General features: G+C 52.7%; 4 protein-coding genes across 4 annotated transcripts; all 4 read right to left on the bottom strand.

Annotated features, from left to right (window-relative positions):
* Nucleotides 1-912: 912 nt before the first annotated feature.
* On the bottom strand, nucleotides 913-2,293 carry J4E85_001320 (uncharacterized protein; the record flags this gene model as incomplete). The annotated part of the gene is made up of 3 exons (XM_051465606.1): nucleotides 913-1,382; nucleotides 1,447-2,029; nucleotides 2,081-2,293. The coding sequence occupies 3 exons, from the start codon at nucleotides 2,291-2,293 to the stop codon at nucleotides 913-915; spliced, it is 1,266 nt and encodes a 421-aa protein (XP_051330163.1).
* A 1,169-nt stretch (nucleotides 2,294-3,462) lies between these two features.
* On the bottom strand, nucleotides 3,463-4,546 carry J4E85_001319 (uncharacterized protein; the record flags this gene model as incomplete). Its single annotated transcript, XM_051465605.1, has 3 exons — nucleotides 3,463-4,028; nucleotides 4,081-4,389; nucleotides 4,453-4,546. 3 exons carry the CDS (start codon nucleotides 4,544-4,546, stop codon nucleotides 3,463-3,465), a joined length of 969 nt encoding a protein of 322 aa, XP_051330162.1.
* Nucleotides 4,547-6,580: 2,034 nt separating this feature from the next.
* Nucleotides 6,581-7,147, bottom strand: J4E85_001318 (uncharacterized protein; the record flags this gene model as incomplete). The annotated part of the gene is made up of 1 exon (XM_051465604.1): nucleotides 6,581-7,147. The coding sequence occupies one exon, from the start codon at nucleotides 7,145-7,147 to the stop codon at nucleotides 6,581-6,583; it is 567 nt and encodes a 188-aa protein (XP_051330161.1).
* A 1,584-nt stretch (nucleotides 7,148-8,731) lies between these two features.
* J4E85_001317 (uncharacterized protein) lies at nucleotides 8,732-11,836 on the bottom strand (the record flags this gene model as incomplete). Its single annotated transcript, XM_051465603.1, has 4 exons — nucleotides 8,732-9,349; nucleotides 9,400-11,159; nucleotides 11,207-11,496; nucleotides 11,553-11,836. The coding sequence occupies 4 exons, from the start codon at nucleotides 11,834-11,836 to the stop codon at nucleotides 8,732-8,734; spliced, it is 2,952 nt and encodes a 983-aa protein (XP_051330160.1).
* Nucleotides 11,837-12,092: the final 256 nt, after the last annotated feature.

The raw sequence follows: 12,092 nt of genomic DNA, 5'->3' as shown, positions 1-12,092 counted from the left end.
TCCAGAAATGATCTCATTTCCCGGGCTGTCGTTGCCCTGACTTAGCGAAAAGCAGGGCGAACGACTACGCCGTACCAAGAGCCGGGTCGCTTGACACAAGCAGCAAGCGCAGGAATACCGCGGCAAGCCCGCGATGCGTTTAATCCGCTTATATCAGCTATTCAGCTGCCATTATTACTTTCGAGGGATTCGAAACGACCGCCGGTGCCATATTCCCGGCACCTAATGCTACTCCCGTATGGTCTTCATTGTCGCGATTACTAGATCCTGCACCTTAAGCGGGAGCGAATATAGACGTTCCCACATCGACTCCACCCCAGCGAGGGCCTTCGTGGTGGGTCCAGAGCTCTCAAAGCTTTGCTGACACTGCGTGCTGCGTTGATCCGGTGACTGACTCGTGGGAATTGGCTAACGGATACCTGCCCTATCAAGACTTTGAATTGCCAGAAGAAGACACCTCGACCGTGTACGCGGAAAGGACATACGACTACAAGCTGCACAGCTATCGGTGGAGCCGACAGCCTCATCCTTGCTCGTGCGATGATACGGTGAATACTGCGTCCATCGCGTCGGAACCTAGCCTGGCGAGTCGTTTTCAATGATGTTTTGCCGATGCGAAGGTTTGTAAGAAAGACCTTCCCAGGCATTGCCCCACAAGCCTTCTCGGATGATTAATAAGGAGTTTCGTTCGATTCCTACGAATAGCATCTCGGCCCAAAGGAAACCGAGGCACAGTAGAATGTTTTTGATCCATGATGCATATATCGGTAACACGCGATGATAAAGAAAGGAAGTGGTGCAAGTAAGAATGTGTAAGAAGACCAATCTTACGATGTTAAGACCACACGTCATCCACACAACTATCGATACACCATGGCACTATGACCGAATCAGGCCTTTGTGCCCGAGAGCCTACTTGAACAACTCTATCGCATCCAAAATAACGTTTGGGGCCAGGAACCCTTCTCCCGAACTCCCACTCGCACAGTTGATCTTGATAGTATTGCTCCCGCTGACCAACGTGCCAGCTGGTATGGCATAATTGTAGACTTCCCCAAACCCTCGGTAGGCGCCGCGAGTCAAGCCACGCGAATCGATTTTCGTTGGTGCCGCAGGGACGGCAGCATTAAAGCTGTTGACTGTCACCGAGGGACGGCAGCCGGCGAAAGAGAGCGTAGTACCGATACGAAGGGTCGCTGCTGCAGTCGAGGTGCTCGAGAACTTGATCGTAAGGGGATTGGTGTCCTTGACTATGGCCATGGGAACACTGTCAAGAGTGCTGGAACCAACTGTATACGTCAAGGGCCCCCAGGATGCCATGCGCGAGTCTGTGGGGTGCATGCGCAGTTGCTTGTCTGCGTTTCGGAAGCCCTTTGGCTGACCTAAAAGCGGGTGTACGAAGTCAGTACATGTATCAAATGCAGTTCGTACAGCGATAGTTATTACCATCCCACTCGCCAATGCGCCAAATGGAGGTCTTGGTTTCGGTGTCGGCGGCAATGTTGGCGGTAGTTGCTTTTCCAGCCGAGACTGTGACGCTAGCTGCCTTGACCTTGAACTCGCCCTGATACAAGACCTGCGCGTAGTTTCCGGGCTTCATTGCTGGCGAAGTGAACTTGCCACTACTATCGGCGTACGCCCAGTACTGGGCTGCATCGTTGTACCAATGCAATACCCGTTGGAAACTGGAGCCTACGCCTGTCGCCGTACCGGTGACTGTTCCCCTGGCGGATGGCGCCACGTAGCCCGTTATACCAAGGTCCCTGAAGAACGTTGTATCCATATTGGAGCCACCTTCTGGTACACCAGAGCGACTGAACGCTAGAGCGTAGGGGCCGTGCAGACCCTGACGGAACGGCTCTGTTTGAACATGGCCACTGTTCATGTAGAAGGTCAATGACGTGTATTCTCCTCCGTTATTGGTGTTAATATCGCGGTGGAAGGGGCCACCAGAGGAGCCTTCATAAGAATATGAGTTCATAAGGAAGCAGGCGTGGACTGCATCGGCACCGTCTCGGTAGACGCAGTGCTGAGTTGTGTCAGTAAAAGCTCAATGAAGCATGCTGACTATGGTACCCACCGTAGTGTCGTCAATGAAGCGCTCACTTGAGTAGAATTTACTCCTCGTCTGACCAGCGACCACGAAGACGTCTGACCCCTCAACAGTCGACGTCGAACCAACGGTCGTCGATACCACGCCGAATGGGTACTCAAGTGGCAGAGCACTACTCTTGAGGCGCGCGATGAATCGCAGTTCGCCAATGCTAGGCTCGGCAGTGGTGTATGTCGCCATATAAATCGTCGCTTCGCCAGCCTTAGCAACAAGGTAATGCGTCAAGGTACTAGTCGTGCAAGTAACTTTAACATATTGGCCTGTCGGACTCCGTTAGATTCTGTCGTCGAAGGATTGAGGATACAACGAACTGCTTATCGTCTCATACTTGACAGTTGCACTACCCAGTCCAGAAGAAATATGCGATCCCTTGGACGACGACTGCAACTCCTCTCCACGATATTTGATCGATGTAATGTCGCAGCTATTCACGTTGACGGTAAAGACAAGGGCGTTCGTCGAACCAGCGTCCACAACAATGTTGTCACCGCTTTTAGTAGCGCCGAATGCCGCCAGGACCGAGGAAGAATATGTGGCCGCAGCCAACAATGCGCTCTTCAGTAACATGTCAAGAAACGTAGCTGACGAGAATATAGATGGGGTGAATCTGAAGTGACTTGTCCGGCTTCGATATTGAACGGCGGCTCTATCCCTTACCTATAGGCTTCTCTTCCATACCAGCAGCAGGAGCTTACTACATTGCGCGAACACTCTCGGCGCCAAATGCACCGAAACATCAACAATTTCCACCCAGGACATCCACTAGCCAGATGCTTTCCACGACTGTTACCCAAGCGCAGCCACCTTTACAGTCATCTGACATCTTGCTTCACTAAGTTACGAAGTCAGGAGGGCGGGAGGAATGCTGATTACAGATAGTATTCGAGCTTAGGTACATGTACCTCGGTATGGAAGTGTTCGTTCATCCGGATCGAAAATTTCGTGCGGTGGTGTTGATCTAAGAGCTAAAAGTGCCGTGAGGGGGGAGTCCGGGGTAAGATGCGCCTTTAGTGGCGGAAGATCTTGGCCTGTGAGACAAGCACTATGGAACAACTTGGCGCAGCTGCGAGAAGTACCCTGCTAGCTACATTGTAAGAAACGTCAGAAATACCGGCTAGAAGCGTGGAAAAGAGGTTTCATGTTAAGACGGAAATGTTATAAGAGGAGAGTGTCGCAGCAAATTGCCCGCAAATTGGAAGGGCTAAGACTCTACTGGATAAGATTTGCGGAGAGCCTAGCCCCCACAGGAGACGAGGCACTCGGGAATAACAGAAAAGAAGGAAGAAGTATTACTAACTGCGATTCTGTCTGTCGAAAGCAGCCATACGAACCGGTCGATCCACCATCGCTCAATCATCACCGCCTGAGCACTCATTCCTATATAACGGGTCAACTTCCACTTGTCGGCACCAGAGCGCCCAGGGTCTGGTCAAAGTGCCTGATAGTGACTCCCAGGCATCATGGCATTCCCTGTCGCTCAGATACTTTAGATTGCCGCCCTCAACCTTCGCATGTCCCGACTTGATTTTGCCACCGGCTTCGACGTCGACCTTGCCCTCGAGTGCATAGCCCGTGTGCGCATTCAGAACCGTCATAGCGGTAGTCTGCGCCTTGGCTGCTTCTTTCGTATATATTGCTTGGTAGACAGCCTCCTCGATGCCATGCGCGACGGTTGTGAAGCCATGGCCTTGTAGCAGGACGACAGCGTGATCGGGTTCCATCTTTGGCTCTGCAGATGAACCACCGAGCTGAGAGGGTAGAGCGGAGCGTACTTTGGAGTAGATGAAGCCGGTCGAAGTGGCTGGTTTAAACGCAGCTGCAAGGGAGGCGCCGAGCGTGCTGTCGCGAACGAGCAGGTCGTGCTTCGAACCGGAGGGGTAGCTGCTCGAGGCATCCCAGACTGGCACATTGGTACCTGCAGTGACATTATTAGCAAGAAGCTACACATGATGACCTAGGATATATACCCAAGAAGCCAGCCATGTGTATTGTGTTCTTTAAAGGCACACCGCTAACGCAGTACGGCAGAACATCGCCAGCATGGCTATGCACCACACTGTTGATGGCCGGAAACCTCTTGTATATCTCGCTGTGGATGTGTCGCTCTAGATAACCAGGCTTCGCGTCCTTCTCGACCGCTTCGGCGCCATCGACGTTGTATTCGACCAGATCGTCCTGCGAGCTGACCAACGCTGGCGGCATATTGCAAGGCATCCAGAACGTCGCGGGATTGTCGGGCGACCGGACAGAGATATGGCCATAAGCATCGAAGATGCCTAAAGAGGTGGACGCGTGAAGTTAGTGTATGTTTCACGTGCACTCCGGACACCAGAACTTACCATTGTGGTCGAGGATGTGACAGGCAGTGACTAGGCCTTTGAAGAGGTCCTCAAGACCGACCTTCTCCCGCTTTGGAAAGTATCCGGCAGACATATCGCAAATGCGTAGATAGTGTGTATGGCATCATGGAGGGCGGAACGCATATGTGGTGTAGTGGTACTGTTCTTGCTTCAAGCGCTCGATGACGTGCGGGCGCGCGTGTGGGGCGGGGATGCACCGTTTCTTGGCAACGACCAGCCTCCGACCGTCCAGCCACACTCAGCATTCACAACATTGGTTATTCATCGCGCTCTAGCTACTAATTTCGAGATTCCCTACCATTGATCGGATGAGATGCTCGAGGCTTGGAATTGGAAGGTCGAAACGGTCGTTGATCGATGTGCGCCAGGTCGCCGCCACCACATATCCCATGCCCGAGCTGGCATAGGCTCGTCCAAAGCGTGCTTGATACGACTCTTCGTCCAAATAAGGAGATATCCCAGAGGGTAACGATGACTACCTTCTGCACTCCGAGCCGAGAAAGAAGAACCATGGCTACCAATACTCACGCTGTCACTTGCCTGAAAGGATTGGTCGAGGTGCACTTTCTCTACAAAAGACTAGCTTACCCTTACTCACGTCCTTCGTGAAGGCCTCCATATACTCATGAGCCGCTTCCCTATGACATGAGCATCATATCTTTCCGTATTCATCCTACCTGGTTTCGCAACTCCTGCACTTCCTGCTGCTAACACGATCAACATTATCAACCCGACCTTTATCAATACTCTTCGCTCGCAAACCAGCGGTTATCAACCCTTCCAAGACCTACGACCAACATGCGCGTCATCGTAGCGTTTCCGGGGTTTCGATTCTGGTTATACAAGTTGGAAGGCAAGCTCATCTGCACGCATTACATGCCGGACCAGCCACCACGACAATACACGATATCCAAAGTTGAGAACGATCAAGTAGAAGAGATGGAAGAAGGGGATAACCCACAGGACATAGTAGACCTTGGAGGAAAGCGGACGGTATTCTCGACAAGCTTCGGGGAAGAGCTATCTATCGTCCTGATGAACCTCTGTGGAACGCTGGACATGGAGTATCATAACGACGAGCGGGGTTTCCAAGAAGTCATATTCAAAGGGGTTGGCCCTTGGCCGTCCGCAAATGGCATAACGCAACCAGACATTCAACACGCTCAACCTACGAACACGCCTGTTGTCGACAACGAGATGCTCTAACTTCAAATTCTCATGCTCCACCGGAAGTTCCCAAACACGCACAAAAGACACTCTCAGACGCACAACGGGCCTCAGCCAAGACACAGGTCGCTCCGCCAGATGAACAGCAGGACCTGCTAGATACGGAAGAATCGCCGACGGACACACCCGTAACTCCGCCAGACATAATCGAGTCCGTATCAGACTCACAAAAGCCTTTGCTAGACATAGACGCATTCGACGAGTCTTGGATCTATTACTTGGAAAAGAATTTCTCGTAACCGACGCCTCGAAGACGAACACGGCCACTGAGAGCTGTCCCAGGCTCTGAGTCAGTCGGTCGTAGCGCAAGGATCAGAAGCTCGCGGAGACTTTGACCTGGTCAAGTAACTATCTACATTCGCGATACTCGGGGGGTACGAATTGAAGCCATTCTTGCCAATTGCGATTGATAGTGGAGACTACAATACATTCATTGTCTGCATGCTCGTCCAGTCTACCGAATGCCGGATCGCCCTCCCCTCCTACGAACTGATATACAGTTCGTTTGTTTCGTGTACGATTGATGTGTCTATGCGATTCGCAAACGCCGTGTTTCACCACGAGCGTGCAAGATAGATAGTTCGATGTGCCGGAGGTGTCTGTCCAAAGATTGGGGGCTGCTTTTTCGTCCGTTTCCTTTCTTCCAAACCGGAACCCAAGGGAGTTCTCAGCCCGCGTCCTACGAATGTCTTGAATATTCATACCTCGAACGCCTGTTACGGTCGTTGTAGTACCCCGGCGGTATTGTATTTCCTTAGCTTCCTGAGCCGTTCTTGACTCTAATTCCACGCCTCCTTATGTGTCGACAGCAGATCCTGACCGCTACCCATGTTTGCCGCGGCTTCCTGGGTTCGCTGTTTGTGTCGTTGTATTCTCCTCATCAGCCCATGTCCACATCGCCGTCTGCCTCCCCATTGCCATCCACAAGATCGCTTTCGCCACTCTCGCCGCTTGTTTCCTCGCTATCGCTGTCTTCGTCCACAATCTTGCCTTCCACCTCACACTTTCGCGCAAAGCAGCTGCCACTCTTTTCGTTCTTGCCACCAACCCCTATCCCGATGTATAATCCTTTCTTCACCTCCTCGATAATCTTGTCAAGATCAACTGTACACTCGCCGTCGTTCTCGTAGATGATCTTCTTGGCTCGGCTGTTGGCTGCCGCTTTTGTGGAATGCACAGATGTGATGTGCGTGGTACCGACGTTGTTCTGAAAGCTATCGGCCGTGGGGTAGCAGGTATCGGTCACGATGTAGATTCTGTAGGGACCGGAGTGGGAGGAATTGACCATGTTGGCCATGGGTGGGTTGGGTTGTTCGATGCTTTGCTGAATGTAGGAATCGCCGTCGTGAACGTTGTTGTTGTTGTCGTTGTCGTATGACCTTTGAGTTGGTGTAGGTCCATCTTTGCTGCGCGCGCAGTTGGCACACATGTGGTTGCCATCGGCCATGTGGGCGCTGTGCGAGTCAGGCGCCATTGCAGACGACAAGACGCCTGGTAGCAGAATAGGAACGCAGCGCAACAATGATCGCAGTACAATTAAAAGACAAGGGAGTAAAATTCAAGCCGCGAAAAGAAAACAAAAACCAGAGGAGGAGACGAACAGTCTCTCCCCAGAAAGAAACGCAGACACCAAAGTCGAGGGATGGAAAAGAGGGTTTCACGATGTCGTGAACATGGGAATCTGGCGCAAGTGAGAGGGGTATCTGGAAAAACGCGATGCGCGGCTAGACCGCATTGTTAATTTATAACCCTCACTGGTATGTCGTTTGTGTGTGAGTGTCTCGCTCCGCGGAGGCCAGTACAGCGAGGAGGAAGGCTTCTTTTTTTAGCTCAACGCAAGTGGCGAACATTCCCACAAGGAGCGACATGAAGCTCGCGACACTTCCTCTGGTTTGCCACCAAGGCAAGCAGGGAAGAACTTGGGGGTCTTACGCGTATTACTGCCGAACCCTAGCCACAGCACTTCATGCCCAAAAGTCATGTTCCAGAAAATTCCTTTTTTTCTCCAAAGGTGATCTGTCGGCGAATTAGTAGTCAAAATGTCGTTGATCTGTGTCAAATAGGGTGTTGGTTCTGGTGGTCAGGCGGAGATCATGGACAGATTACATGACTTGTAGTAACTTTGCCCGAGCTGCTGCGTGACACATGCCCGACTTCGCCGCCGGGTGCCAGGAGTGGGGTTTCCTAACATTGCGAGGCCCGAAAAAAAGAAGAAGCTCCTGGCATGTGCAAGTAATACCTAGAAGCGATCGGCCACACGTTAGATCTAGAGCGTCCCCAGTTTGACCCTTGCTGCTAACGTATTCCAGCCCACTGTGGTCCCCTGTGGTCCCTGGACTCAAGATTGCGGCAAAAGGTTCCGATGACGAATCACAAGTCTTGGGCGTAATCCTAGTGCGATGGAGCACATTCCGGGATCAGATGCTAGTTTGTGAAGTTGCTCAAGGATACCCGCTCCCTGCATCTTGCACCGCGCCATCCGATCGCGGGAGAGCTGTCTAGCGGTTCATCCGGTAGATCGGATGAGATGGATTAGCCTGAGGCTGAGGGTCCTCGAGCCCGGGACGACAAGGCTTAGTCTGCAACTCATTGTCACTAGCTTATCGTGTCCTCGTTGCCGAGCCGCAAGAGTTACTGCAAACTGACAAGGACCTGTGGAGGTCTAGTGCCTCGCACCGGCTTTGCAAGCCACTGTGTCCTAGGCGCAATGATTTCGACATTTTTCTCGTGCTTGCCAACGTTCTCCTGTCTTCCACACTCATACACAGTGGTCATGCTTGCCTTTATGCAGATAGTACAACTCAGTTCCGGAGACAAATACGACGTGAGATGTCAAGTTTTCGCGAAACACATTATATGTAATCATACAAGATCCAAGGCAAATGCAATCCACTTTCCATCTGCCGTTACGTGTGTTTGTCGTGTAAGACCGAGCGCCACCAGCTCCGTACGCTGCTAAATGTATCCGTCCCTATGGTACAAAAGAGAGAAATGAGACCATGAAAATGCCATGGGAAGAAGGAAAAAGGATTTACTCATCCTTTTGCGTTGCAGATTGAGCCTCACTTGCTGGCTGAGCATCGTCCTGATGCTGCTCAATGCTCTTCTCCTTCTGCTGATCTTCCACGACCTCGACAGTAGGTGGTGCCTCGCTGGCTTCGGGAGCATTGGCCTGCTCTTGTGTCTCAGGGTTACGGCCTTCGGCGTCTGGGTGGGGAGGTGCGACACCGTTTTCTTCAGCGTCACCATGCGAGTCTACAAGGCCCTCGTAGATCTCGTGGCCTTCGCCATCGACGATACGGGTTCGGGTCTCGTAACGCGTCTTGAAGCTGACCTTTCCAGCAAGTGCTGATACCTCATCGTCATTGAGGATGCGGCCGTTCTCGTCGCGGTACTCGATACGCTCTTCCTTGGAAACAACAGGTAGATCCTTGGGGGCCTCCTGAGGTGGCGGGGAAACTACCGCTTGCTCAGACATCACGTTCTCTTCCTTCGCTTCTTTTGGTTGCTCTGGCTGTTCCTTGGGCTGTTCTTGCTTGACCTCAGGGACAACTTCTGGTGCGACTGGAGCCGGAGGAGCAGGTGCTGCTGATGAAGGCACGGCGATGGATGCTACAGGCTCAGAGTGCATGACGTTGTATGCTTCGTACTACAACTTGTCAGCTGAAATTGGCCAGTCGTGATGCGAAGAGAACTTACAGAGTTTAGGAAGTTGTTGCAATCCCAGTCCCAAGTGTCGAACAGCTTAACGCTCTTGCAAGCATCCTTGGTCCATGCGTTGCCGTATGCTAGGGGAGAGTATACAGTGAAGACTGTGATAGCGACAGCGAGGAAACCGACAGCCGCTGCTTGGCCGATCGCGGGGTATTGCCTCAAACCAAAGACACTGAAGCGGTAGCTCACGAAGTCAAAGATCTGGCAAAGTGCAAGGATGGCAAAGTACAGAGCGGGCAGGTAGTGGTGCAAGAACAGCTGGCGCGCCATCAGGTAGAATGGGAAGTAGTGGAAAGCCCAACCGAGAATGCTCATACCAACTTCGTAGTCGAAACGTTTGAAGGTGACGTTGTTGTAATCACGGTAGCCGCGCTGCCAACGGAGAATGGCGAAGCCTTTGATAGCGATGTAGAGAGCGATGAGCGCGCTCGAGCTCCACCAGATCACCGGGTTACCCAGAAGATAGATCTGACGATTGTGCTTGCCCCAGAAGTTGATACCGCGGCGTAGAATGGGCCACGATGGAGGGCGCGAATCCCAGGCGTGCGATTCAGTAAGGCCAGCGTTGGTCTTCCACATGACCTTCTGCAACTCCCAAAACTTGCCGAAGAATCCGGGGTTGCGGTAGTTGACCTTTTCGACCTCCCCGTCTACCATCAAGGGGTGAACATTGCCCTCGATGTACCAGATGCTGTTGGGCAATGTGCCTTGCCGAGCGCAAGTGACCTCTTGTTGCTCGAAACCCCAGTCAGGGAGCTTCACCTTGTGTGAGAATAGCGCACAACCAGTCATGACATGAACAAGCCTGAACTTGGTCTGGATAGTTCGGACGCGCTTCTTTGCCACGGCTCCATCAGACTTGCTCTTGACAATCTCAATGCGGAACAGATCGTTCGCATCACCCTCAAAGCCTTCGTAACCGTAGGCAGAAACCTCGTTTTGCCAGTCGGCCTCGGTAACAGGAGCACGAACATCGTGCGAGTGGAGGCGTCTGTCGGTGGTGATATGGTAGAGGCGAATGACACCGCCATCTTCAATGTAAGTAGGGCCAACGTTGTCCCAAGCTTTAGGGCTTGTGAGGTTTGGGCCAGTGTAGTCTTCCGGCATGATTGGCAGAGTTTGGTTTTCCATGATCCAGATGTTGTTTTCGTCCTTGTGGGGGTAGAGGGTAATCTGTTGCTGCTTGCTACCGGTGGGGTACATGTGGCTGTGGGAATGGAGATATCCGCCTTGAGTGTTCCAGTGGCGTAGAGAGACACGGCTTCCATAAGCGACGTCGGCGGGAACAGCTTGCATGCCCTTGGAGTTGAGTGTCGCCTGGAACTCAGAAGACATGAAGCCGTCACCCTCACCAGGGTTGACCAGGCAGATGAAGTGGATTCCGAACATGGCCATGTAGAACGAGACGGGAATGACGATCAAGCAAAACATGCGAGCGAAGAAGTGCTTGAACCACAGGCGTGGCGTGACGTTCTTGGTATCTCCGAGAAGAACCCAGAGTTGTACCAGTGTCAAGCTACCAACCCAGGCGATGGTGAAGAGGCCGACCCATTTGACACTGACTGTTGCGCCGAGCCCGACACCGGTAGCAGCCAACCAAAACCACCAAGATGGCTGGAAGGCCTTGGACGGTCCTTGTTCGTGCTGGTTCATGAAGCTTGTCCAGGCGAGTGCGGTGACGGCGGTGAAGATGATGAGCGGCGAGTCGAGGAGGATGAGGCGGGACTGGGTGACGAGCGCATTGTCTACAAGAAGTCAGTATGCATTACACCTCCCAAGAAGTGTCTCTTACCAAAGATGACAAGTCCAGCGCCCAGGGCCGCAGTGGTAGTACGGCAACCCGCGGCCTTGAGGGTGAGGAACATGGTCGGGATCGTCAACACTCCGCAGATAGCGGGCAGCATGCGCATGGTGACATATGGGACCTTGGGCTCCAGATAGTCTTTGCCAATGTCTTTGAAGTCGAAGTTTCCGTCAAATCCACCCAACCATCCTGCCAGTGTGATGAGGAGCTTCGCGAGTGGAGGGTGGACGTCCATGAAGAATCTGCCCTTGATGTATTTCGATACGAATCCACCGAAGCTGGAATCAGTCAGCCAACATGTCTGTTGAGTTTGTTGTATAGTGACCACACTTACTGAACTTCATCGAAGACAACACTGGTAGGCTGTGAAATCCGGAAGAGTCGAACGCTGGCCGCAATGAAGGTCAAAACGGCCAGCAGTGACCAGTCCGAGCCAGGGAGGTTGAAGATATCATGGTCCTGCACTCCCTCGGAAGTGTAGCCTTGGACCTTCTGTTGCTGTGTGTTGGGCTGCTTGCGGCCATTCGGGGCTGGGGAGCGCGACTTGGAACGCGACTTGGATCTGCGAGACTTGGGCTTCTCGCCCAGGTAAGCGTTGGGTGCCGAGAGGCTCGCCATGACGGCGGAATGTGAAGAGGTGTCGCGGCTCGATCAACTGGCGAGTGGAGCGCTGTACCAAAAGGTGGGAACGTTGCGGAGTTCCAGTCTACGTTGAAGGCGCCCGCGGCCTTGACGTCGTTGCAAAGAGAGTTAAAGAGAGTTGGAAAAGAGTCTCATCAAGGTGAGGGGGGAAGAGATGGAGGTCTCTGTGGTATGCGCAATGGTTCAGGCTAGGGGCAGAGAGTCCCGCGAGGAGCAGTGGTTGCGTACCGAT

The sequence above is a fragment of the Alternaria conjuncta genome, assembly GCF_024043145.1.
Source record: "Alternaria conjuncta strain BMP 0040 chromosome Unknown scaffold_2, whole genome shotgun sequence".
In the NCBI taxonomy this organism is placed as follows: Eukaryota; Fungi; Ascomycota; class Dothideomycetes; order Pleosporales; family Pleosporaceae; genus Alternaria; species Alternaria conjuncta.
Note: the sequence above shows the minus strand (reverse complement) of the source record. Positions and strands in the feature narration are given on the sequence as shown.